This window comes from Mandrillus leucophaeus, unplaced genomic scaffold, assembly GCF_000951045.1.
Source record: "Mandrillus leucophaeus isolate KB7577 unplaced genomic scaffold, Mleu.le_1.0 Scaffold109, whole genome shotgun sequence".
Taxonomy (NCBI): Eukaryota; Metazoa; Chordata; class Mammalia; order Primates; family Cercopithecidae; genus Mandrillus; species Mandrillus leucophaeus.
Window position 1 is genome coordinate 401,799 of NW_012099098.1, and position 26,939 is coordinate 428,737.

The 26,939-nt window shown below is 47.7% G+C and overlaps 1 protein-coding gene across 1 annotated transcript in view; it reads right to left on the reverse strand.

The window, feature by feature from the left end:
- The window catches only part of SPTAN1 (spectrin, alpha, non-erythrocytic 1), a 94,348-nt gene that overhangs the window by 6,929 nt on the left and 60,480 nt on the right, over window positions 1–26,939 (reverse strand). The window contains exons 26-47 of the mRNA XM_011988638.1: window positions 24,676–24,723; window positions 23,862–23,953; window positions 23,111–23,255; window positions 22,818–22,999; window positions 19,714–19,813; window positions 19,368–19,565; window positions 19,139–19,285; window positions 18,435–18,538; window positions 18,128–18,290; window positions 17,713–17,727; window positions 15,580–15,711; window positions 15,180–15,317; window positions 13,930–14,034; window positions 11,596–11,804; window positions 9,675–9,795; window positions 9,330–9,451; window positions 8,513–8,645; window positions 6,202–6,300; window positions 2,669–2,828; window positions 1,973–2,049; window positions 1,161–1,370; window positions 453–749 (exon numbers count right to left, since the gene is read on the reverse strand). Coding sequence (XP_011844028.1) covers window positions 453–749; window positions 1,161–1,370; window positions 1,973–2,049; window positions 2,669–2,828; window positions 6,202–6,300; window positions 8,513–8,645; window positions 9,330–9,451; window positions 9,675–9,795; window positions 11,596–11,804; window positions 13,930–14,034; window positions 15,180–15,317; window positions 15,580–15,711; window positions 17,713–17,727; window positions 18,128–18,290; window positions 18,435–18,538; window positions 19,139–19,285; window positions 19,368–19,565; window positions 19,714–19,813; window positions 22,818–22,999; window positions 23,111–23,255; window positions 23,862–23,953; window positions 24,676–24,723 — 2,997 coding nt within the window. The remainder of the gene's footprint in view (window positions 1–452; window positions 750–1,160; window positions 1,371–1,972; window positions 2,050–2,668; window positions 2,829–6,201; window positions 6,301–8,512; window positions 8,646–9,329; window positions 9,452–9,674; window positions 9,796–11,595; window positions 11,805–13,929; window positions 14,035–15,179; window positions 15,318–15,579; window positions 15,712–17,712; window positions 17,728–18,127; window positions 18,291–18,434; window positions 18,539–19,138; window positions 19,286–19,367; window positions 19,566–19,713; window positions 19,814–22,817; window positions 23,000–23,110; window positions 23,256–23,861; window positions 23,954–24,675; window positions 24,724–26,939) is intronic.

Below are 26,939 nucleotides of genomic sequence, written 5' to 3' on the forward strand. Positions count from 1 at the left end.
AAAAAAAAAAAAAGGAAACTGCAAACTTCTGGCTGGGTACAGTGGCTCACACCTGTAATCCCAGCACTTTGGGAGGCCTGGGCAGGAGGACTGCTTGAGGCCAGAAGTTCAAGACCAGCCTGGGCAACATGGCAACACCCTGTCTACAAAAATTAAAATAATTAGCAAGGCGTGGTGGCATGTGCTTGTAGTCCCAGTTATTTAAGAGGCTCAGGAAAGAGGACCACCTGAGCCTGGGAGGCTGAGGCTACAGGGAGCCATGTTGGCACCACTGCACTGCAGTCTAGGTGACAGAGACCCTGTCTCAAGAAAACAAAAAGAAATGGAAACTTCTGATGAAACCATGCTCCTTCCTCCTGCCCTGTCCTATCGTTACTCAGTGTGGGCTCTGAGCAGGGCCCAGCAAGGGCTCTGGGAGGCCGAGCAGCTCCTGAGGGCAGCGGGAGGTGTACCTTGATGATCTTCTGTAGGTTCCTCCAGGTCTCCTCCAGGGCCTCCATGGTGAACCAGGTGTAGGGGTTGGAGGCTACACGGAAGCTCTTGATCTGGCGGTCCAGCTCGGCCAGCTGATTGAAGTCGGCCTGGGCAGAGCTGAGGGAGGAGCGGAAGGCGTCGTGGGCCTCACGCAAAGCTTTGATTTCTTCCAAGGAGTTGCAGCGCACAGGGTCTGTTAAGTCCTCCTCTGCATTTTCAAACCAGCTGTTGAAGGCAGAAGCCTTTTTGGCAAAGGTCAGGAAGAGGTCCTCCACCTGGAAGCAGAAGTGACTGAGTTAGCGGAGTCGTCAGGGCTGGACATGCCGACCCAGTGCAGGAGGTGGGGTGCGGGGCGGTTCCTGGGAATCAGAAGCGCACACAGCCTGCTGGGAGCTTAGCTCCCCTCTGCTCCTGTCTCCTGCTCCCCCTTCTTCAAGTCTTCACCAGCCTTTTTTCCCCTTCCTACCCTTTACCCTTGTCTTCAGTCTGTCCTGCGTGCTTCTGAATGTCGATCTCACATGGCCCTCTCATTTGCCTTGGTTTTAACTGACGCCACACCCATGTTCGAAAGCTCTGCACTGAGCTCACAGCTTCCTCACGGAGGAGGGGCAGAGTTGGGCAGACAGAAGGTAGGCTTCCTTCCCTGAGCTGTGGGCCAGCTAAGCTTCACGTGGCCCCATCCTCACCTTGCGGAAGTGACTCTGAGCCTCCAGAAGCTTCTTCTTGCGGGTGGCTGAGTTGGCCAGAAGCTGGCTCCACCTTTTCATGAGGGAGGCGTGCCGGGCCTCGATGGCCTTGGACTGAACATGCTTGGCAGCAAGAAGTTGATCTTTGAGGGCAGTGATGTTGGCAATGCCTTCCTGCTGGAAGGCCTGGAGGCCAGCATCAAAAGTTTCCTGAACAAGGAGTGACAAGCCAATTTGTGGTGACGCCACAAGACTGGAACTAGCTCTTCCTAGGTGCCTCGACTCAGATGGCGCCAGCATGTCCCCCAAATGCCCAAGCCAAACTGTCTGCCTGGACACTGCTGATACTGGGTCACACACACCCCCTTTCCTGCTCTCCTTCAGCCCGCAGATCACTGCGGCAGCCTCCTCCCACCTCCCTGACCCCAGCCTTCAGCTCTTCTGACCCAGGGATCCCTGCCAGCTCTGCCTAGAACACTCGCCCTGCCTCTCTCCCTGACCGTTTTCATTCACCCCTCATGATTTCGCTTAGGAGGGCTTGCCCCTTCAACCCTCGCCTGCTGAGAACTGAGGGAGTGCCCCTGCAGTGCCCATCCCGTCAGCACCCAGCAGGCTGCTGCAGAGATGCCTGGTTCTGTGTTTGCTTCCCCAGTTAGTCTGGAAGCTCTCTGAGGACCAGGACAGGATCTTTATCCTGCCGATCCCCAGGGGCTAATAGAAGATAGTTAAATGCGTCAGTGAAAGACATCCCCAGTCATCTCGCAGGAGATGCTATCTGCATACATTTCAACCAATGAAGGGGCAGGGCAGACCTGTTTGGTGAGGAGCGTCTGCACAGAAGACAGGTCTCGGCCATAGTCATCTGTCTTCAAGCTGTTCTCCTTTTCACCTAGAAAACCAAGCGTGGAAAATATACCGCCCTCCTCAGTGGAGTGAGATGGATTACAAAAGAAAAAAGCCAAAACCCAGACAAACCATTTTTTGTGTACACATAAATTCCAATATTCCTAACTGCAGCCTCAGAACCCACATTAGCGGGCCCCTCCCTGCACCCAGGCCTGGCCGCCATCTGTGCCATGAGGAGCTCCTTGTAGCCTGTCCTCTAGTTCACTTGCTATTATTACAACCCAGGACTACCCAGGACATGCGGACCCCGATATCAGGACCCAGTTTCCCCTCACCCAGGAGCTGGGTGGTGCCCGACCAGGGCAGCTAGTGGTGCCTTTGCTGTGCCCACTCTGTTCATGTCATGACGTCACATTATGCCATCTCTGCTTGCAGCAGCATTTACAGGCTTTTATTAACCCTGGTGCCAGCCCAGTTCCGGCAGCTCTGGCCTCAGGACACTGTCTCCTCCTAGCTGGCAGTCAGTGGTCTACCCTGGTAGTAGGTTCTCTGCCATGCCCACAACTGATCAGTTTCTTCTCTGAAGAAGAAAACCAGTGACATGGAAGGAGACAAAGAGCAGCTCTGGGAAGGCTCTTCTGGGCCTTTCCGACAGTGCTCACCGATCCAGGACTCCACCACGTCCGCCTTCCAGTTGAACTGAAGGAAGGCCGAGTTCTCATCCAGCTTCGCCTTCCTCTGGGCTGCAGCTTTCTCCAGATCTGACACTTTCCCATTCAGGCCCTTCATCTTTGAAGATATGTTCTCCTCATGGTGATTGTTCTAGGCCATGGAGAGAGGCACACACTGGTCAGCCTCACCTGCTGTGGTTACCTGACTATGCCCTCCCTGGAAAGGCTCCAAACTTCTATAAAATGGGCCACTTGCTCCCCTGTCCACTGCTGGGTAAACAATGATAGGTGAGGCTTTTGTAAGAGCAACACAGTCAAAGGCTTCAGATGAATACACTGTACTGGCAATTCTACTTTTAGGAATTCTTTTTTTGTTTTTTGACACAGAGTTTCACTCTGTCGCCCAGGCTGGAGTGCAGTGACGTGATCTCAGCTCACTGCAACCTCTGCCTCCCGGGTTCAAGAGATTCTCCTGCCTCAGCCTCCCGAGTAGCTGGGACTACGGGAGAACACCACCATGCCCAGCTAATTTTTTATTTTTAGTAGAGATGGGATTTCACCATGTTGGCCAGGCTGGTCTTGAACTCCTGACCTCAGGTGATCTGCCCACCTCGACCTCCCAAAGTGCTGGGATTACAGGTGTGAGCCACAGTGCCCGGCCAGTCCTAGGAATTAATTCTAAAGAAATATGGGCCAGGCACAGTGGCTAACACCTGTAATCCTAGCACTCTGGGAGGCTGAGGTATGCAGATCACTTGAGGCCAGGAGTTCAAGACCAGCCTGGCCAATATGGTGAAACCCTGTCTCTTCTAAAAAATACAAAAAAAAAAAAAAAAAAAAGGCAGATATGGTGGCGCGCATCTGTAATTCCAGCGACCCAGGAGGCTGAGGGATAAGAACTGCTTGAACCTGGGAGGCGGAGACTGCAGTGAGCCGAGACTGTGCCACTGCACCCAGCCTGGGCAACAGAGCAAGACTGTTTCAAACAAAAAAAAAGGAATGGGCTGAAATTTGAAGTTACAATGATATATTCACTAGTATTATTTTTGATAGAAAAAAGTTGAATATTATCACTTAAAATACTACACATATAGGGCTAGGTGCAGTGGCTCACTCCTGTAATCTCAGCACGAGGCGAGAGAATCGCTTGAGCCCAGGAGTTGGAGACCAGCCTGGGCAACACAGTGAGACCCAGTCTAAAAAAAAAAAAGAAAGAAAAGAAAAGAAGCCAGGTATGGTGGCACCCACCTGTGGTCCCAGCTAACTAAGGAGGCTCAGGTGGGAGAACTGCTGAAACCTGGGAGGCAGAGGCTGCAATGAGCCACGATCACGTCATTACACTCCAGCCTGGGTGACAAGAGTGAGACTCCATCTCAAAAAATAAAAATAAAAAAATTGGTTGGGTGCGGTAGCTCACACCTGTAATCCCAGCACTTTGAGAGGCCAAGGCAGGCGGATTATGAGGTCAGGAGTCCGAGACCTGCCTAACCAACATGGTGAAACTCTGTCCCTAATAAAAATACAAAAATTAGCCGGGAGTGGTGGCACACGCCTGTAACCCCAGCTACTCAGGAGGCTGAGGCAGGAGAGTCACTTGAACCCAGGAGGTGGCGGTGGCAGTGAGGCAAGATCGCGCCAGTGCACTCCAGCCTGGGCGACAGAGCGAGACTCTGTCTAAAATAAATAAATAAATAAATAAATAAAAATTTTTTAAAAATACATAAAATTAAAAAAAAAAAACAACATACTGCAAGTCACATTAAATTTAAAGAGAAATTCTTTAACACCTGTGAAAAGGGGAAAAAGAAAAAGAAAAAAGAATTGAAAGAGAAATTCAAGGAGGAAACAGGCTGTTGCTGAGGACAAAGCAGCTGGCTCGCTGGCCGGGCACGGTGGCTCACGCCTGTAATCCCAGCACTTTGGGAGGCCAAGGCGGACAGATCACCTGAGGTCGGGAGTTTGAGACCAGCCTGACCAACATGGAGAAACCCCGTCTTTACTAAAAATACAAAATTAGCTGGGCGTGGTGGCACATGCCTGTAATCCCAGCTACTAGGGAGGCGGAGGCAGGAGAATCGCTTGAACCTGGGAGGCGGAGGTTGTGGTGAGCCAAGATCGCGCCACTGCACTCTAGCCTGGGCAACAAGAGTGAAACTCTGTCTCAAAAAAAAAAAAAAAAAAAAAAAAAAGCAGCCGGCTCATTGCTAGAAGGCCGAAGGACACTCACACCGGTGATCTCCTGGCTTGAAGAACTGGGAATGTTGTCTGGGTGTGTGTTGGGGGGTTAAGTGCGCAGGAGCCACGTCTATATCTACACATGTATCTGAAATTAGTTTCGTGCTAGTTTATTTGCAGATCAGAGCAAGGAAAAAAAGCTCTCCAGTGAAATGGATTTTAGCTACATTGTTGCTGCCTATGGATCAAACCCTAGTGTCAAGGCCATGACTGCTGAGTGCAACCTCTGTGATGAGAAATCCTTCTCATGATGTGTGTGTGACAGGAGACCAAAGCTGTTAAAACCTCTGTCCTTGGCCCGATGTGGTGGCTCATGCCTGTAATCCCAGCACTTTGGGAGGCCAAGGCGGGTGGATCATAAGGTCAGGAGATCGAGACCATCCTGGCTAACATGGTGAAACCCCATCTCTACTAAAAACACACAAAAAATTAGTGGGGCGAGGTGGCGGGCGCCTGTAGTCCCAGCTACTAGGGAGGCTGAGGCAGGAGAATGGCGTGAACCTGGGAGGCGGAGCTTGCAGTGAGCCGAGATCGTGCCCCTGCACTCCAGCCTGGGCTACTCAGCAAGACTCCGTCTCAAAAAAAAAAACAAAACACCTCTGTCCTAAGGTGCTCCAGGTGCGCCACTGCACCTGAGTGACTGCTGGTAAATTCCAGACCCATGGATGCACAGCCTTCAGTCTAGAGCTTCCATATGGGAAGGATGTGGCTTCATTGTTGCTGGGAAAGCACCAAGTCCCTTTATTTTGTTTTCTCCCAAAAGGGCCGCGAATGAAGTAGATTCATTTCTAAAATGCCCTGTACAGGCTCCAGGTTTTTGATAATTTATGGAGTGATATGATCCTATTAAATGGGAATCTCTGGGGCTGTTTGATCTAGTTGGTAGCTCTATACCTGTGGAGAGAAAAGGTCTGGCAGGTAAGACACAAAGATCTAATGTGCAGTCTCTGGGTGGGGTTTTATGGGTAATTTTTATTTTATGCTTTGCTTATTTGCATTTTCTACTGTCCCTATAAAGAGATTGTACTGCTTGAGAAATAAACTAAGAGCAGCCTTTGGGAGTGCCAGTGTCTCTGTTGCTTAACGCAGAAAAAATAAGCACTGCAGAATAACTTTACTGGCTTCTAAAACATCCAACTTGTCACGAAACACAGGAATGGAATTGCTACTGGTTTCCACGCAGACCTTGGTTTGAACATCCCAGGAAGTGAACTTTGGGGGACCTCTGTGGTACCAACATGTGGGTATCCCAGTGGGTGATGGAGGTCTTACCGATGGGCCGGACTCACCTTCTTAATGAGGTCTTGTCCATTGGTGCAGACGTCATTCACGCGATCTTTGTGGACGGTGAAGTCTGTCTCAAAAGCTTCATGTTTCTTCAGTAAGCCCTGGAGTAGAAGCAGCCAAGGCCCACTATTGAGAGCCTGCTATGTGTTGTGGGCTAGGCCCCAGGGACAGAGAGTGACAAAACCACTATGGTCCCTGTCCATGCACACATTACAGGCTAGCTGGGGAAGAGGACAATAAAGAGGAACATTAATAAAAAGAGAATCATAAAAGGAAGGAAAACACGAGGCAGTGAGAGTAACCAGCGGTGTTGGGACAGGCCTTGGCAGGGACAGTCTTTGGACCTTTGGGAAGGGTCTAACCCTTTGTTATCCATCAACAGTGTCTTATGGTCTCTCCCCCAAGAGGACCACAAGAATGACACAAACCAAGCTGAAGATACACACCCAAAGAAAAATGACACATTTTTAAGGTTTAACTTGAACACATCTCAGAAAAGGCCTTCCAAGTCATGTCTTTTTCTTTTCGAGACAGAGTCTTGCTCTGTTGCCCAGGCTGGAGTGCAGCGGTGTGATCTCGGCTCACTGCAACCTCTGCCTCCCAGGTTCAAGTGATTCTCCTGCCTCAGGCACCCAAGTAGCTGGGATTATAGGCATGCACTACCACACCCAGCTAATTTTCGTATTTTTTAGTACAGATGGGGTTTCACCATGTTGGCCAGGTTGGTCTCCAACTCCTGACCTCAGGTGATCTGCCCGCCTCAGCCTCCCAAAGTGCTGGGATTACAGGCATGAGCCACCATGCCCGGCCCCATGTCTTTTCTTCAGTACAGTTTAAGCACTGCAGACAATGCCTTTTTCGTTGCTTCCAGGGAACTCAACTATGCAGAGGATGGGAAATGACTGAGCATCTAAATTCTACCTGAATCACCCTGACCAGCGGAGGATGCTTCCTACGGTGAGGAAGGTGGCTCAGAGCTAACTCGATTCCCGGGAGTGCATACTCCTGCTTCCACATCTGGGGACAGGAATTTAGATATATCTGACCATGATGTTTTGCAGCATCTCCTTTCCAGAGGCGAATCTGTCCATCTATGCCTCTGGGCTGTCTTGGGACTTGCTTGGCCAGAAGGCAGTGAGGATGATGTGTGAGGCTGCAGACACCTTGCAGCTCCTGCCTTTGCCTGTCTGAGTGCTGCTGAAAGAGGCTGGTCTAGCCAGCTGGAGGACAACAGGCCACGTGAAGGGGAACAGAGATGTCCAGGCTGGGTGACACTCAGGCTCAGCTGCCAGTGTGTGACTGATCTCTCAGCCCAGCCACGCTCTGCCTGAATGCAGGAGCATGAGGGACCTCCAGTGACAGCTGCAGATGCTACTGATCCACAGACCCATGGGAAATGAATCCATTTCCCATGGATCTGTGGATCTTATTCTTAAAAATAAGAAATGGGTGCTGCTTTCAACCACTACATTTAGGCAGGTTGTTATGTAGCAACAGTTAACTAATTTAGGGAGTATGTGACGGGCTGAACTCTGTCCCCCTCAAGAGATGATGAAGTCCTAACTTCTGGTACCCATGAATGTGGAAAGGGGATCTTTGCAAACATACTCTGCAAAGGTAAGATGAAGTCGTTAGGGTGGACCCTCATCCAATACACCTGATATCCTTACAACAGCACACAGAAATGTGAATAGACACACAGAGTGATGCCAAGTGAAGACACACACAGAGGGAAGATGGCCATGTGAAGACAGGCAGAGACTACAGTGATGACGCCACATGCCAAGGGCACCTGGTGCCAACAAAAACTGGAAGAGGCAAGGAAGGATCCTCCCCTACAGGTTTGGAGAACATGGTCCTGCATCTTGATTTCAGACTTCTGGCCTCCAGAACTGAGAAGCAATAAACCTCTGTTGTCCTCAGCCACTCTGTGCCACTCCATCTGTGCCACTCCGTCTGTGGTACTCCATCGGTGGTACTCCGTCTATGGAACTCCGTCTGTGGTACTCTGCCTGTGGTACTTATTTATGGAGGCCCCAGGAAACTAATACAAAGACCCAAGCCCACCACTGCCTGGCGAATGACAGGGCCCGGGAACCGAGACTGATAAAGCCACACCAATTGTGTCTACTGAAGGGCAATGTCCCCTAGTGTGAGATCCTGAGGGTTAAAACCAACTACTGAGGCCTTGGCTGCTGGCCCTGTGTGCTCTCCTATTAAGAGCAGGGCCCTTTAACAAACCAACAGGGAAATGATGACCAGCAGGCAGTTGCCAAGAGAGAGAGCAGGTGACACCTTTGGTTTCTGTCTCACCTGGATGGCGGCAAGAGTGTCTCCATAATCTTCACTGGCCACCAGGGTCATTTTCTCATTGATCCAGGCTTCCTCCTCTTCCACATTGGCTACAAACTGCTGATATTCCAAGGACTCTTCAAGCCGCTGACCCCTAATTACAGCAGACAGGAAGAAAATCAGTCATAATCTCCTCCAGCTTTGATTGTGATAGTTAACATATGCTTAAAAACATTCATAAAAGCCAGGCGCAGTGCCTCAGGCCTGTAATCCCAGTACTTTGGGAGGCCGAGGCGGGCGGATCATGAGGTCAGGACTAACACGGGGAAACCCCGTCTCTACTAAAAATACAAAAAAATTAGCCGGGTGTGGTGGAGGGCACCTGTAGTCCCAGCTACTCGGGAGGCTGAGGCAGGACAATGATGTGAACCCGGGAGGCGGAGCCTGCAGTGAGCCGAGATTGCACCACTGCACTCCAGCCTGGGCGACGGAGAGAGACTCCGTCTCAACCAAAAAAAAAAAAAAAAAATTCACAAAAAAAGTGAGCCCTCACAGTCAGTCCGTCCACGGAACACCATGAATCACCCACTCCGTGATTCCAGACTCTCATGTCTTCATCTCTGGAGAATCATGTGTGATTCTGGACTCCAGATTAACAGAATGAGACCACCTTAGCATGGCCTGTGGGAGGTGGCTCTGGAGCAAACCAACTATGGCACATGTGAGGCCAAAGGTCCAGGAGATGGTAGGAGGGCCCAGTGGACCCCACAGCTCAGAGTCTGCCCTTGGGTGCTGGCCTTCCACTTGTTCCCGGGAGCTCCTGCCTCTGACTACTCACCGGGCAGATGCCAGCTGCTTCAACTCTTTCCAGTGCTCCACAAACTGCGCCAGCCGCTGCTGGATCTCCTCTTTCCCGATGGTGTTATCATCGGACAGCTTCTTGCCAGTGTCCAGGACACCCTGACAGGTAAGGACGATAAGGTTAACAGCAGGTAGCTCTGCTGGTGCCTCTGTCTTGAGGCTCCCAGGAAAAGTCCTCAACATCAAATTTGGGACTTCTCCAGGTTTGGACTGAGGGGTCATGAACACTTTAGGGACCTCAGTGAAATAAGCGCAAGGGGTTTGTCTGTCCCCTAGGGCCCACTCAAACACCTCTGCCCTCTTGGCAGAAGGCGGCCCCTACCTGAATAGCTGGCTCATGCGCGGCCAGTTCTGCCTCCAGCCGCTTGTGCTTCTTCCTCAGGTTCTGCACGCCGGTGAGGTCCCGGCCGTAGTCCTCAGAGCCCACCAGCAGCTTCTTCTCCCTGAATGAGAGACGGGGAACGGCACAGTCGGTCTCTGCACCTCCCTGCTTTCAAGTGGGGACATCAGGTCAACTGTGGACCTCACAGACATCTACTAATCTTTCTGGGAAAATCCTTGCCAGTTTTCTGGAAAACAAAAGCCTCTACTTCCCCAGTGAGTAGTGACCGAGAACCTCTGTCCATCTATGCATCTATGAGCCCTGCTGTGTGTCCAGATTCTAGAGGGTTGGGGATGCACTGGAGGATGGGAGGCACCACTGGTGCTGCCCTGAGGAGCCCTATCAAATTATATCAATATATATCAATCATGTATACTAAATATGTATCAATATATGTCTGTAAATATATGAAGATATTTATTTATATATATACATACATAAACCCATATATATTTTTTGAAACAGAGTCTCATTCTGTTGCTCAGGGTACACTGCAATGGCATGATCTCTGCTCACTGCAACCTCCACCTACCTGGTTCGAGTGATCCTCCCACCTCAGCCTCCTGAGTAGCTGGGACCACAGGTGTGAGCCACTATGCCTGGCTAATTTTTTCTATTTTTGGTAGATACGAGTTTTCACCATGTTGCCCACGCTGGTCTCAAACTCTTGGACTCAAGCGATCTTCCCACCTTGGCCTCCCAAAGTGTTGGGATTATAGGTGTTAGCCACCACGCCCAGCTATATAACATACATATTTTTTGAGACAAAGTCTTGCTCTGTCTCCCAGGATGGAGGGCAGTGGCATGATCTCGGCTCACTGAAACCTCCACTTTCCGGGTTCAAGTCATTCTCCTGCCTCAGCCTCCTGAGTAGCTGGGATTACAGGCCTGCACCACCATGCCTGGCTAATTTTTGTATTTTTATTTTTTATTTTTTTGAGACGGAGTCTTGCTCTGGAGTACAGTGGTGCAATCTCAGCTCACTGCAACCTCCGCTTCCCCGGATCAAGTGATTCTCCTGCCTCAGCCTCCCAAGTAGCTGGGACCACAGGCGCCCGCCACCACACCTGGCTAATTTTTGTATATTTAGTAGAGATGGGGTTTCACCATGTTGGCCAGGCTTGTCTTGAACTTCTGACCTCAAGTGATCTGCCCGCCTCGGCCTCCCAAAGCGCTGTGATCACAAGCGTGAGCCACTGTGCCTGGCCAGAAATGCCTTTTAAGAACAAAATCCTCTCTCTTAATTCCTTACTTCCTTAAAGCCTTCTGACCAGGAGCAGTGGCTCATGCCTATGATCACAGCACTTTGGGAGGCCGAGGTGGGTGGATCACTTAAGGTCAGGGGAGGTCAATTTGAGACCAGCCTGGCCAACAAGGTGAAACCCTGTCTCTACTAAAAATACAAAAATTAGTCAGGCATGGTGGCACTCTAGCCTGGCGACAGAGCGAGACTCCGTCTCAAAAAACAAAAGATGTTTGTTTACATGCTACGTCAACTGGAATCAGTAGACTGACATTTTGGGGGGTAGATAGAGAATAAGAAAAAAAGCAGCTCCTTCCTTGGAGAAGTGATCTTCTCCAGGAGGTCAGACACAAACTCACTAACTTTCACGGGAATCTAAAGGGCAGGGTCTAGACAGGGCCTATGTAACCAGCGTGGATCACCACCACCGCCAATCATCATCACTGTAAACTCGAAAAGCAGAAAACAGAGGCATCCCAGGAGTGTGTGGCCAAGCTGGGATCTAGTCCAGCAGGGTTTCCAGCCTCACCACTACAGCCAGGAGATAGAAACCTTCTGCCTCAATAGTCAGCCTGTGGTTTCTGCTGCCCACTATTACAGGCCACTGAGAACACGTACTTGATCCAGGACTCCTCGTCATCCATGTCCCGGAAGAACTGGTGCAGGCGATGGGATTCATTCAGCTTGGCTCGCCGGGAGGCCGCCATGCTCTTGATCTTCTGGAAGCGCCCGTTGATGGTGTCCCTCTTGTCTTTTACTTGGGAGGTGTCGAAGGCACTGCTGGTCATCAGGCTGTCTGCCTGGCTGTTCAGGTCCTTCAGGCGATCCTGGGGCAGAGGACATAAGAGGGTCAGAAACTGGGTCTCTTACAACTATCTGCTTGAACCTAAGAACTCAGGAATTCCTTACTGAGATGTGGAGTGTTGATATTCTCAAAGTATGTTATGTGGACCTCTGGCATTTTATGAACTCAAACTATTTTCATAACATTATAAGACATTATTTGCCTTTTTTACTGTGTGGACATTTGCACTGATAGTACAAAAGCAATGGAGAAAGAGGGGACATGCTGGTGCTTTAGCTCAAATCAAGGCAGTGGCAAATTACTAGCAGAAGTGGATTCTTCACTGCCACCCACTCACAGTAAAAAAAAAATTGCTTTTTCACTTAAGAATGTCCTTAAGGCAGTGAAAGTTAATTTTACTGAGTAGGCATTCTTTTGTACTTGAAAGACCAACCAACAGACAAACTATGGTCATTCAGACTTGGTATCTCACAGATACCTGGCCCAAAACAAATAAAGTGAGCCTGTCACTTCAAGTAATACTGACAGTTTGTTACTAATGATAAAATTCAAACTTCTATGAGAAAGTTAGAATTTTAGAAAACTTAAACATCCACCATCAGAAGCCTGATGGCTTCCTAATATGTGAAGATTTTTCTGATGAAATTGGTGGTATTAACAGCAATGTTTTGATATCATATAATCACATATGTCAAAATATAGAACCAACAGGCATAATATTGCTCAGTGAAGCAATATTTACCAAATGAGCCATGCATGATGTTACAAAATCATGCATAGGTAAGAGTCACATTCAAAGCCCAAGATGGACCAGTGGGTTTTAATATAAGCCAGTATAAAAAATTTACTGACAAGGTTTGAGGGGCCACTTTGCAACTCAAAAAAACAGTTTTTTTTGAGACACTTTTTTTTTCTTGCTGTCATCCAGGAGTGCGGTGGTGTGATCATGATTCACTGCAGCCTTGACCTCCTGCCTGGGCTCAAGTGAACCTCCTGTCTCAGCCTCCAAATAACTGGGACTATAGGTGCGTGCCCCAACGTCTGGTTAATTTTTGTGGGTTTTTTTTTTGAGACGTAGTCTCACTCTGTCGCCCAGGCTGGAGTGCAGTTACACGATCTCAGCGGTTCAAGCAATTCTCCTGCCTCAGCCTCCCGAGTAGCTGGGATTTACAAGCACACGCTGCCACATCTGGCTAATTTTTTATATTTTAGTAGAAACGGGGTTTCACTGTGTTGCCCAGGCTGGTCTCAAACTCCTGAGCTCAGGCAATCCGCCCACCTTGGCCTCCCAAAGTGCTAGGATTACAGGCATGACCCACCACGCCCAGCCTAATTTTTGTATTTTTTTGTACAGAGTCTCATCATGTTGCCCAGGCTGGTCTTGAACTCCTGGGCTCACATGATCTGCCTGCCTCAGCCTCCCAAAGTGCTGGGATTACAGGTGTGAGCCACTGTGCCTGACCACAGCCAAGCTTTAAGAAACTACAACTTTGGTATAGTATCAAAGAAAATTATTCACACTTATCCGTATCAAAATATTCCTGTCTTTTCTATCTACCTACCTGTTCAAAGCTGAATTTTCATCCAATACAAAACACGACAACCTAAATTCAGCATTTTATTTATTTATTTTTTTAGAGATGGAGTATTACTCTGCTGCTGAGGCTGGAGTGCCGTGGCTCACTGCAACCTCTGCCTCCTGGGCTCAAGCGATTATCCTGCCTCAGCTGCCCGAGTACCTGGGATTACAGGCACCCGCCACCACGCCTGGCTAATTTTTGTATTTTTAGTAGAGACGGGGTTTCACCACGTTGGCCGGGGTGGTCTCGAACTCCTCACCTCCGGTGATCCGCATGTCTGGGCCTCCCAAACTGCTGGGATTACAGCCGTAAGCCACCGCGCCAGGCCTTAAAATTTATTTAACTTTTAATAATGGTGAATACTGACAGATAAAACCTACATAATAAAAATCTCTTAAGAGCCTCAATAACTGTCAAGTGTATAATGATCCTGAGGCCACAACCTTTGAGAATGGTGGCTTTAAGTGAAAGAAGTCACTCTCTTTTCTCAAACATGCTAGTTTTCCTTAGGAGTCAGGCACAGCCGCGTCCCAGGCACTTGGGCCTGGCCTGCCTCCCTTTGCTTACCTCATGGGCAGATATATCTGCTTCCAGCAGTTGATGCTTTTTCAGCAGGTTATTCACAGAAGCCAGGTCTTTGCCATAATCTTCGGATGCCAGCAGGGCCTCCACCTGGCAGTGAAAACATAAAAAGGAAACGCTACTGTGTGGTGTATACTCAGCATTCTGGAAAATTCAGGATGCCCAGTGGTTATTCCAGGTCCTTGTTTGGACAGCTGAATACTTCTCCATCACAATGTGTTACTGTGATTCCTAGTCACTTTGATCAGCCTGTCCGGCCTGAGACACTGTCTCCACTCAGTCAGTCAAACCTAGACTCCAGAGTCTATTCAGAGTAAATACTACAGCTAAAGGCAAAATGCACAGCAATCCTAGTTCAAGGAAACTCCCCTAGGAAAGAATCAGCAGTGTGGGCAAAGATTAATATTCAAAGGTATTCACTGCAGCTAAATATATACACCAAAAGGCTGGGAACACCTGAATGTCCAACAATATGGGAATAAATTATGGCATGGCTCTATGATAAACTTACACAATTATTCAAAAAAACTTTTTTTTTTTTTGAGATGAAGTCTTGCTCTGTCGCCTAGGCTGGAGTGCAATGGTGTGATCTCGGCTCACTGCAAACTTTACCTCCTGGGTTCAAGCGATTCTCCTGCTCAGCCTCCTGAGTAGCTGGGATTACAGGAGCACGCCACCATGCCCGGCTAATTTTTGTATTTTTAGCAGAGACAAGGTTTCACTATGTTGGTCAGGCTGGTCTCGAACTCCTGACCTCAAGTGATCCGCCTGCCTCGGCCTCCCGAAGTGCTGGGATTACAGGCGTGAGCCACCGCACCTGACTAAAACCTCTATGATATTTTTATAGTCTATGCTTTCCAAACATTCTCCAAGGAGAATACATGACTGACTCTGGTTTGCTAGATGCTACTATCTTGGTTTCTATCCTGGCATAGGCTTGTTAAGAGTTGCACGCTGTGTAACTATCCATAATCTCTTTCTATTTGCCTTCCCTATGGACATGAGTGATCTGCAGTCCAAGTGCCACTCCAAGTCAGCTCTCTTCTCTAAATATTCACTCCCTTTGCACATCAATCCCTTACAGCACTACAGCAACTCATATGTAATAAAGGTTTCTGTCAAAAGGGGTGTCTGGTGAGCCCTGCCTTTTCATGGTTTTGGGCTCACTGATGAACCCACTGTCCCAAATGACTAGAAATTCCCCACTGGTGGGAAGAGAAACCACTCAGTGTTACCTCAGACAGCCAGAAGTCAAAGTCCTTGATCCCTGTGTTGAAGTTCTGCTGCTTGTTGGCTTCTTTCAGTTTCTGGCTCTTTTCAGCTGACTTCTGCACCAAGAACTGCCACTGGTCAGCTAAGGCAGCCAGGCGGGCCTGGGGAACAGAAGGGAGCCAAAAAGAAGATGAAATCTATGAAGAATCCTCCCTCTCCTAAAGCTCAATTTGAGAACTTCTAAGAGAGGAGGGTGGAAAACACTCATAGGAGCCATTCTCACTAGCATTCCCCAACTGTAATTCAGCCTAAAGTCTTCTAATCCATTTAATTTCTTAAGACTGTATATCTAAGTTATTGTATCAGGTTGATAGTGACGCTGCTCATGTTCTTCCCCGGGCACCGGGAGCTGGTGGGCCATACCTTGACAGCATCCTCACTGCCGGCGCAGGCTCCACGTTCAATGAGGGAGTTGCCCATGTCGATAACCCCACGGATCCGGTCAGCATTGGCATGCAGCTCTGCTTCAAAAGCCTGGTGCTTCTGGTGCTTGCTCTAAAAATACCAAATTTTTTTTTTTCCAAACCAGTTCCTGCTAGGTTATGTCTTTTTAGGAGGGAAGGGGTTCTCAGTGGGAGGGAGTGGCAGCAAACATAAATAACTGGGGTAAATGCCAACGTTTTTTACAGAAGGCAACTGGAATTTGTATGAAATATTTTAGGGTTCATCTCTTGGGGAGTTAACAAAGGAGAAAGGAAATGTACTAGCTCAGGAGTAGATGAGTTGGAAGTCCTTATTTTCGAGACAGGGTCTTGCTCAGTTGCCCAGGCTGGAGTGCAATGGCGCAGTCTCAGCTCACTGCAGCTTCAACCTCTTGAGCTCAAGCAATCCTCCTACCTCAGCCTCATGGGTGCATGCCACCACACCTGGCTAATTTTTCTATTTTTTGTAGAGATGGGGTTTCCTGAGCTCAAGCAATTGAGCCGCACTGGCCTCCCACAGTTCTGGCATTACAAGCATGAGCCACCAAGCTCGGCCAAAAAATCAATTCCTGAAGTAGCTATGCTAGTTATTTGGGAGTGAAGCCCTAGAATTAAACACTTTCTAAAAGCACTTTCCAGAAGATGGCAATGGCCAACTTCAGTTTTGAATCTGCTTGTACATCAATTTCCATCCATGGCTTTCTCCTTTTTGGAGACAGGCTCTAATGAATGAGATACATATGGACGTTTCATCATCTAAAGCAGAAATCACCATTAAGCAAAATTCATAACATAAATTGTATTAACTAGCAAAATAATATTTGATGGTCAGTCTTATCCCTCTGTTGACAGAGGAGAAATCTACAGCTACTACAGACACTGGCTTTGTTGATTTATCTTTTGGTAGCTGTCATTAATCAAAACACTGGGATACTGTCAGAACCCAGGCTTGACTGCAAGAAGGAATTTATTTTCTGGGAAACGAAACGGCTACGAGAAGGATGGGCTCCTGATCCTGGGTGCCTGATAATGGTTTTTATGAATCCATAAAGAAACAGAAGGTACTGAAATGCTACAAGAGACAATTACAAGGACATAGCAGCTGTGCCACAATTCTGGGAAAAACAATTGGCTGGGTGAGAAATGCAGGGTCTCAGGGGAGAGTGTTATTTGGGGGAAAAAAAACAACTACAAGGCAGTAGTGTTGGGGAATTCTGCATCAAATGTTTCATTTCAGAGGCAGCAACTGTCAAAGGATGGAGCCATCTGGCTCAATTCAACACTAACGTGAAATGTCCTTGTTACGTTCTCTCACTGCCTGATCCCAAAGGCAAGAACAAAAAGGGTCTCAAACACTCAGATATCCTGACAAAAGTCCCATTCCTTTCTTCTTCTGTTCCTTGTTCTGATCACTCTTTGGTTCAAATTCCATTTATTCTCTTCTCTATCTTCATTTTTTCCACCCGCTTAAGCAACTTTGAGCTACATGTTAACTGAGAAGTCTCCTTTCACTACCTGTTGAGTAATGTCTGCTTTTATCTTAACTTCTCATTTGTATTCCTTGAAGATTTGTAAGTATTAATAGATCATACGTCTCTCTACAGTTCTCTAGCTGTTCCTGTCCTGACTGGCACCTCTGGATGCCTGAGTGGCTATGCATTAAAACCCTCACACCAGACTGGCCTCCCTCGCCTGGGCCACTGAACACCATGAGCTCATAGCAAGTCTCAGCCAAGGTCTACACAGAAAAAGCTGAAGCTGATATTCCATCTTCAAAAGGAAGCACTCCTTGAAAGAAAGTGGTCAACTACTGCCCCGCAAATCAAACACTGTACAGAATTTGCCTAAGTGATAAACTGGGGGAAAGAGGGGGGAGTAAGGCGTTGCAGGCTAATTACAACAGAGAAAGCCACATCCCACAGGGACACTTGAATGGAGTGTAATGGATGATAAGAAATGAAAAGGATGAAGAGACACCAGCAGACTGTGTGACCACAATAACAATAATCTATGCAGAGGAACACAAATACTGGAGCTCATTTAACTACAACTCTTAAAAAAATTAAAAACTTACCAGCAGCTTGGAAAGCTACAAAAATAGATTAAAAGAATAAGAGTTCAGTACACTGATGTGGACACACATATCAGCTATTAAATAGAAACTCATTTTGTCATACTTCCCCGGGGAAGCTCAGCATTTGGGAACAGTAATAGAAAGGGGATTCTATAGACTTTAATAGAATATATTAAAGTAATAGAAAGGGGATTCTATAGACTACAGCAGAAATGGTTTTAATGGAGACAAATGAGGAAGGCGAATTTTAAATGGCTCTGAAACGTAAGTAGGGCTTTCCCACTGGCTTGACTTACCAAAACATTTTTCACTGACTTCCCATGGGTATAAGGAGTTTGTTTTATAAATGCTTTAACAAAATCTACTCAATAACATAAGGCTACATCAAGACCAACACCCAGTCACTTCAGCTTACCTGGATGTTGGTGGGATCCTTGTATGACTCATCACTCGCTGTCTGCAATTTTTCACTGATCCAAGCCTCAATCTCATCCACATCCCGGCTGAACTGTTGGAGGGTTTGAGATTCTCCTAGCTTTGACCTTTTCTCAATCATCTGGGCTTTCAGACGTCGCCACCTGAAAGAGTGAAACCATGAGATCCAACAGGAACATATCTTACCGTGGAGAAGGAAGTGGGGAGATAGAACAGGACTGGGCCTTCATATGAGGGGATGTATCCTCTCAGGGCTGATGACTATGTCAGTGCCACAGGACACCCACCTGTCCAAGACCTCATTGCGCCGGCTAGAAATGTCTCCCTTGGCATAATGGCCGGCAGCGATGAGCTGGTCGGCAAAGGCCTGCAGAGCAGCAATCTTCTCTTCCTGTCAGAAAACAAAGGTGTGAGGTCAAGGTGGGCCTGCAGCTGGGCCCTGCCTGGATTGCCGGTCTTGAGAAAAGGACAGTTATTTTGGGTGACTGAGAACTAGCTGGTGGCAGGATCAGAATACACTGACACTTTAGAAGCAAGAGTGTAAAACGCCAAAAGCAAGCTTGATTTCAGTCATTACTAGAGTATAATTTAACTCAAGAAGTCTCCAGGTCACTCAGGTGGAGCAGGTGTTAGAATATCGGAACAGAACAAAATTAAGCTTAATAATAGGAAAATGCTATCAGATTTACAGCAAAGTGACTTATAAATCAAAGAGTCTTACATCTTCCTTGTTGTTTGTTCATGTATTCCTTTACCTACCTACACATTTGTTTTTCCTCCCTTTGATAATAAAATTTTTTTTTCCTGTGGCATCCCCATTATTAAAATCTCAGAAATATCAGAATCTGTAAGTTTTAAAGATTATTTATGTACACATTTTTCTTAGACAATGCAGGTATTCCTTGGAGATATAACAGTGACTCTATAAGCCAAGAAACAGATGTCAATGAGGAAAAATCCAGACTCTGACTCCATGGTCCAGAGGCCTCACCTGGACATTAATTGCTTTGTCAAAGTCTTCATGTTTTTTGATCAGAGCCTCTACGCTGTCCAGTGAGTCTCCTTTGTCTTCGGTATTCAAGAAAGCCTCCCGGGCAGCCATCCAGTTCTCAGCTTGCTCGCAGTCCCGATGGAACAGCTTTAGAGAGGGCAAGAGGCAGGTGAGAAAATGAGGCTCTTCAGCAAGGAAACGCTTGGTCAGAAAGCAGGAGCACACATACCTGCAATTCAAGGCACTGATCCAGCATCATCCTGCGCTGAACCCAGGCCTTCTCCAGGTCTGCACGCTCCTGGTCAAGAATATCAAGTTTCTGCTTGATCTCAGGGCTGGCATAGTGTCCATGAGCCAACAGCTGCTGTCCAAACTGCTCAAATGCCTGGAAAGTGCCAGCCCTGGCATCGATTTCTGTCCGGTGTTCCTGCCAAAAGGAGGGAAGGGATTAGGTAACTGGCAGCAGATGCCCACTCTGATGTCAACTATCGACTCACCACAAAAGGAGGGAATGAGGCCTCCAGGGCCCTGCAGAGCAGTCACGTCTTTGCTACTCAGCAGGCAGGTCCACCCACCTGGTGTCGCTCCAGCAACGCCTCAGCTCCAGTGACATCCTTGGCTAGCTCGTCTGAGGACACCAACCCCCGTATTCCATTGATCCAAGACATGAGGTCCCTGGAAACCAGAACCCCAGAAAAATAGCTATTATATTACCTGGTAAGGAGATCTTCTGCCCAGGAAAACAGGGAATGACATAATTCTTGCCTCAGAAAGTTATCTTGGATTAATTTAATCTACTGAATGAGGCTAGGTCTTTGGGCAAAGTGTTTCAAAACTTCTTGTTCTTCTTGAGGTGTTTTTTTTTTTTGAGACGGAGTCTTGCTCTGTCGCCCAGGCTGGAGTGCAGTAGTGCAATCTTGGCTCACTGCAAGCTCCGCCTCCGCCTCCCGGGTTCACGCCACTCTCCTGCCTCAGCCTCCCGAGTAGCTGGGACTACAGGCATCTGCCACCGTGCCTGGCTAATGTTTTTGTATTTTTAGTAAAGACGGGGTTTCACCGTGTTAGCCAGAATGGTCTCGATCTCCTGACCTTGTGATCCACCCGCCTCGGCCGCCCAACGTGCTGGGATTACAGGCATGAGCCACTGTGCCCGGCCATTGTTGAGTTATTTTTTTAAAAGTCCGAATTTCTTGGAGGAAAAGTCAGTAAGTTTATAATTAAGATCTTTTCACCCTCCAGAATAACAAGTTCTAGCTACAATTAAGTCTTTGATAGCTTCAAATGAAAAAGCCTTTGTTGGCCGGGCATGGTGGCTCACGCCCGTAATCCTAGCACTTTGGGAGGCTGAGGCAGGAGGATCACTTGCCAGACCAGCTTGGGCAATGTGGTGAAATCTTGTCTCTAAAAAAAAGAAAAAGCCTTTCTTTAGGATTAACCCTTGAAGCCCTAGGCCTGTGCATGCATTTGATCCAGTTTCTCACAGCTGTGCAAGCACAAGGGCACAAAACTGAGTGTGTAAGGTCAGATATGGTATGATTCCTTTTACATGATATGTCCAAAAGAGGCAAATCCATGGACACAGAAAGCAGATAAAGGATTCCGAGTGGGTGGGGAAGAGAGAAGAGGGGGTGATTAGTTAAGGGATGTTATTCTAGGGCAATGAAAATGTTTCAAAGCTAGAGAGGAGTGGCTGCACAACACTGTGAATCCATTAAATGTCATGGATTGCACATTTTAAAGTGGTTAATTATATGTTGTGTGGCCCTTACCTCAATAAAAAGAAAAAGAAAACTAACTGCCAACTGGGACCTCCTCCCAGAGGCCTGCGAAAGAAAGCAGCATCTGCCTACTCCCACTGCAGCAGGGGAGATGCCCCCAGCTAACAGATACAAGCACCACAAGTGTGCAAGCGTGTGTGTAAAATAATATTGTTAAAGAGCACAAAAAAAGACAAAATAAGTGTCTGTCCTCAATGGCTACTGTTGAACAAGTCATAAATCGCCCATCCAGTGGATTGCTGTGTAGTCATTAAAAAGGCAGAGGTACAAGATTGCGGGACATTTTAAGACAACTGGCCTAGTGTCCTAATGACATTAATGCCAGGTAAGACATAGGCCAGGTGAAGTGGCTCATGCTTGAAATCTCAGCACTTTGGGAGGCTGAGGCGAGAGGATCATTTGAGCCCAGGAATTTGAGACCAGCCTGGGCAACACAGTGAGACCTAGTCTCTACTAAAAATTTAAAAACTAGCCAGGTGTGGTGGTACATGCCTATGGTACCAGCTACATGGGAAGCTGATGCAGAAGGATCACTTGAGCCTGGGAAGTTGAGGGTGCGGTGAGCAATGATTGGGCCACTGCACTCCAGCCTGGGCAACAGAGCCAGAAAAAAAAAAAAAAGGCCGGACATGGTGGCTCACGCCTATAATCCCAGCACTTTGGGAGGCTGAGGTGGGTGGATCACCTGAGGTCAGGAGTTCAAGACCAGCCTGGACAACATGGAGAAACCCCATCTCTACTGAAAAAAAATACAAAATTAGCCGGGCTTGGTGGTGCATGCCTGTGATCCCAGCTACTCGGGAGGCTGAGGCAGGATAATCGCTTGAATCCGGGAGGCGGAGGTTGCAATGAGCCAAGATTGTGTCATCGCACTCCAGCCTGGGCAACAAGAGACACACATATATATATATCTAGGGAAAAATATAATGTCATACGGCAAGGGGATGAGAGGGAGTACGCCTGTACTTGGATAGGAAAGCAGAGACTTGTTTTTTTTTTTTGTGGCAGTCTTGCTCCATCGCCCAGGCTAGAGTGCAGTGGTATGGTCTCAGCTCACTGCAACCTCCGCCTCCCAGGTTCAAGTGATTCTCCTGCCTCAGCCTCCCGAGTAGCTGGAATTACAGGTGCGTGCCACCATGCCTGGCTAATGTTTGTATTTTTAGTACGGATGGGGTTTCACCATGTTGGCCAGGCTGGTCTTGAACTCCTGACCTCGTGATCCACCTGCCTTGGCTTCCCAAAGTGCTGAGATTACAGACGTGAGCCACCATGCCTGGCTGTGGAGAATTATTTTTAACAATCTGAAATTCAGTAGTTTGACTATTTTACATTGATTACGTACTACTTTTTTCTGTTTTTAATTTTTTCTTTTTTTTTTGAGATTGAGTCTCACTCTTGTCACCCGGGCTGGAATGCAGTGGCACGATCTCGGCTCATTGCAACCTCCGCCTCTCAGATTCAAGTGATTCTCCTGCCTCAGCCTCCTGAGTAGCTGGGATTACAGGTGTCTGCCACCATGCCCAGGTAATTTTTGTACTTTTAGTAGAAACATGGTTTTGCCATGTTGGCTAGGCTGGTCTTGAACTCTTGACCTCAGGTGATCCGCCCGCCTTGGTCTCCCCAAAGTGCTGGGATTACAGGCGTGAGCCACTGTGCCCGGAGGTTTTTAATTCTTAAATTAAAATTTAAAATTTTACAATAGCCAAAGTGTTTTGCCATGTATCCCAGGCTGGTCTCCGACTCCTGAGTTCAAGCGATCCGCTTGCCTCGGCCTCCCAAAGTGCTGGGATTATAGGTGTGAGCCATTGTACCCAGATGAGCATGTGCCACTTTCACAATAAAAATGACCCCTGCAAAGAAGGCTCTATGTTCCAGAGGTCTGAGTGAACATGGCTCCGTACCGGAAATCGCTAAGAAAGCGCTGCAGGTCGTGGGAGTCGCCCAACTTCGCCTTGCGCTGATCTGCACGTTTCCCCAGGCTGCTCCAGGCCTGGTTTAACTCTGTGCACTTTTCCTGGAGGTCCTCTGCTGACTCGGGATGGGACTGGATCAGGCGCTCTGCTGTTTCACCAAGGGAGTTTACCTATGGGAACAAAGTGGTGAATGAGCTTGCAGTAAGGGGGTGTGCTCTGCAGAACAGAAGACTTCTCTTTCTGGGGCAAAAAAGCCAGAAGATGACTTTGGGTCCTCTCACCTTGTCACCGAGAGCTGCAAGGTCCCTCTCAAAGCCCTCATGCTTGCGTTGCAGGGCCTGCACACTGGCGAGATCATGTCCATAATTGTCTGTGTTTAGAGCTTGATTCTTCTCTTCAATCCATTCTTTGGTTTCATCAGCATCTCTAAAGGGGAGACACATTTACGTTAAGAAATGCTGAGTACAATTGCCTTGATTGCAGGACAGACACTAAAAAATTTTATTTATTTATTTATTGAGACAGAGTTTCGTTCTTGTCACCTAGGCTGGAGCACAATGCACAATCTTGGCTCACTGCAACCTCCACCCTCACCGGGTTCAAGCGATTCTCCTGCCTCAGCCTACCAAGTAGCTAGGATTACAGGCACTCGCCACCACGCCCAGTTATTTTTTTATTTTTAGTAGAGGTGGGTTTTCCCCATGTTGGTCAGGCTGGTCTCAAACTCCTGACCTCAGGTGAACTGCCTGCCTTGGCCTCCCAAAGTGCTGGGATTACAGGCATGAGCCACCAGGCCTGGCCTAAGAAAATTTATTTAGCTGACATTTGTATATTTGTCTGTGGCTACCACCAATAACTCTAAAAAGCAAAATAATTCACTTAGCAGGATTTACTGAGCATCCATCCTGTGTCAGATGTAAACATCAACAAGAGCCAGCCGTTCCTATAGGATCTCACTCAGCAAGCTTGGGGGCTGTCAGGAACTAGCAGTCACCTGTTTCTCCCTCTCCCAGCCCAGGGTTGACCCCTCACCTGTGGAACCTCTGTACTTCATGGGCACTGCCCAAGAGCTGGCTCCGTTCCTCGGCTAGCTGCTGTAGGGACCGCCAGCGCTCATTCAGCTCCTGCAGGACAGCAAAACATCAGCTCCATTGCACCGCCTCTCGTCATGCTCCCAGTCAGACTTTGGGAAAATGACTTTGCTTGAAGGAGATGCTAGGGCACATATAATTTCCTGTTTCCAACCTTCCTCGCTGAATAAATTAGTATACAACATTCCAGTCAGAGGCAAGCCAAAACTAGCTGTGCCTGACAGCTTCAACACCCACAAACACCTGACCTAGGCATCCCCTCTGAGGCAGCAGGAGACATAGCTGACTCTTCCTTACTCTCATCTCCTAGCCTGGGGCCTGGCAGTTAGCAACTGCTTCCTAAGTCACAGCTGCATGGAGAAATCCCAGCGCTCGCTGCCTCCCAACACCCGACCAGCAGCCTCACAGGCCACAGCAGGCCTGGGAAGAGCCAGTATGCTACAGGACCTCGCACTGCAGGCGGCAAGGGAGCCACTCACTGCTTTCCTGAGACTGTGCTCCTTCTAGCTCCCTGACCTACTGGAAATCAGAGGGAAGGCTTGCTGCCTTCCCTGGCAGGCTCTTGACAGGAAAGCCACCAAGCTACCCAGCGACCATGAGCATGCTGATGTTTACTTAGGACATGCTTGGACCCAGGAGAGTGAGATATGTCACAGTTCACCCGGTTGACAAGAACAAGAGCTCTACTGTAGACAGGGAAGGAAGATAGTGGAGAAAACCAGGTGAGATTAGGGGAGCTGGTCGCTGCTTCTTACCTTGATGGAATTAAAGGTGGCCACGGTGTGAACCATCAGACGAGCAGACTAGGTAGGGAGGAAAGCAGAAGGCAAAACTAATCAAGTGCCTGGCAATTAGAGATCTGAGCTGCAAGTGTCATTGACTAGGTCCCTGTGATCAACCCAAATTACCTTAAAGGGATACTGGCAACATTCTTAACAGAGACATCAGTAGAAGTGTCAACTACTAGAAGGTCATGAAAATACCCAAAATGCACAATTAGACTCAGCTCAGTAATTAATTTTATCTGATGAAGAGTGAAAAGAGAATGGTAAAAATCACAATTCCAGCAGCTAGCTGGACAGAAAAATACCTAAAAGACTAATGATTAATATCATTTTCTTGTCTATACTACAGGAGAATATTCCAGAAAAAAAAAAAAACAAACCCTAATTTAACAAATGCTGGCAGCTGAGACTATTTAACAGTCAGGAGCACTAATAATCACTTTCATTTCTAATTATAGTTATTGGGTTGCTGTTCTTTTTAACAGTATCCCCATTGAAGGGCAACAGCTTTACCAGAGGGAAAAAATAAAGCAGTGAATTAGCTTTCAACAATGTACATTTCAACAATATAGCTGTCAACAATATAGATCCTTCTAAAAATCTAAAGTCCCTTAGCGCTAGGCACGGTGGCTCACGCCTGTAATCCCAGCACTTCCGGAGGCCGAGGTGGGTAGATCACCTGAGGTCACGAGTTTGAGACCAGCCTGACCAAGATGGTGAAACCCTGTCTCCACTAAAAATACAAAAATTAGCTGGGCACAGTGGTGTGAGCCTGTAATCCCAGTTACTTAGGAGGCTGAGGCAGGAGAATCGCTTGAACCTGGGAGGCAGAGGTTGCAGTGAGCTGAGATTGCGCCACTGCACTCCAGCCTGGGCAACAGAGCAAGACTCCGTCTCAAAAATAAATAAATAAATAAAATTAAATAAAAACAAATAAATAAAGTCCCATTGGATCTTACAGTCCATCCAATTCACTGGAAAGAAACTCAAATTGGCCCAGGTTACAATGCTCACAACCCTTTGAGTAAAGAACAAGAGGCAGGGCATGGTGGCTCACGACTGTAATCCCAGCACTTTGGGAGGCCAAGGCGGGTGGATCACCTGAGGTTAGGAGATCAAGACCAGCCTGGCCAACACGGTGAAACCCCGTCTCTACTAAAAATACAAAAAATTAGCTGGGCACAGTGGTGTGAGCCTGTAATCCCAGTTACTTAGGAGGCTGAGGCAGGAGAATCGCTTGAACCTGGGAGGCAGAGGTTGCAGTGAGCTGAGATTGCGCCACTGCACTCCAGCCTGGGCAACAGAGCAAGACTCCGTCTCAAAAATAAATAAATAAATAAAAAGGCTGAGGCAGGAGAACTGCTTGAACCCGGGAGGCAGAGGTTGCAGTGAGCTGAGATCGCGCCACTGCACTCCAGCCTGGGTGAAAGAGCAAGACTCTGTCTCACAAAAAAAAAAAAAAAAAAAAAAAAAGGGAGGCCAAGATGGCTGAGCTTGGATGCAGACGTCCTCATGGCATCCCTAGGTGACATTTTCAACTGGTGTGTTTATAGGAGTCAGAAGGTGGACCCACTGTCTCCAGTAAGAGGTACTGGGATTTATAAAGGTATCTAAAATAAACTTCTGAAAGAATACTTATGTTATCAGAAACATTCTGCTGAGGGTGTAAGTAAGGCTGTTGCCCATTCATATAATCAATGATCAAGTTTTGCTATGTAAGAAAAGCGAAGAGTGAGAAAAGGAGAGAAAGCTGAATAGAAGGAAAAGTATACCCCCCATGCCTGGCCCAATTAGAAACCTACTTAACAAGGAGGATAGTCAGAGCCAGTCAGGGAAGGAGGCCACAAGAAACAGATCCCTCTCAGCCTAGGTCCTCAGGAGAGGTCAGACAAGGTGACTGAGCGGGTTCAAAGGTGGACATGGAAGGGTTGTTGGGGGGAGGCTTTTTGTTTTAAGGTTTTCATGCTTTCTTCATATTTCTGGGGATACACTTTTAAAAATTTTACTTTTTTTTTATCTGCTTGTCAACTCACCATTGTACTAACGAGGAGAAGACCTACTTTCTTTTTTCTTTTTAAAACTTTTTTTGGTTTTGTTTTGTTTTTTTTTTTGTAGAGCTGGGGTTTCGCCATGTTGCCCAGGCTGGTCTCCAATTCCTGGGCTCATCCACCTGTCTCAGCCTCCCGCAATGCTGGGATTATAGGTGTGAGCCACCACACCTAGCCAAAAGATCT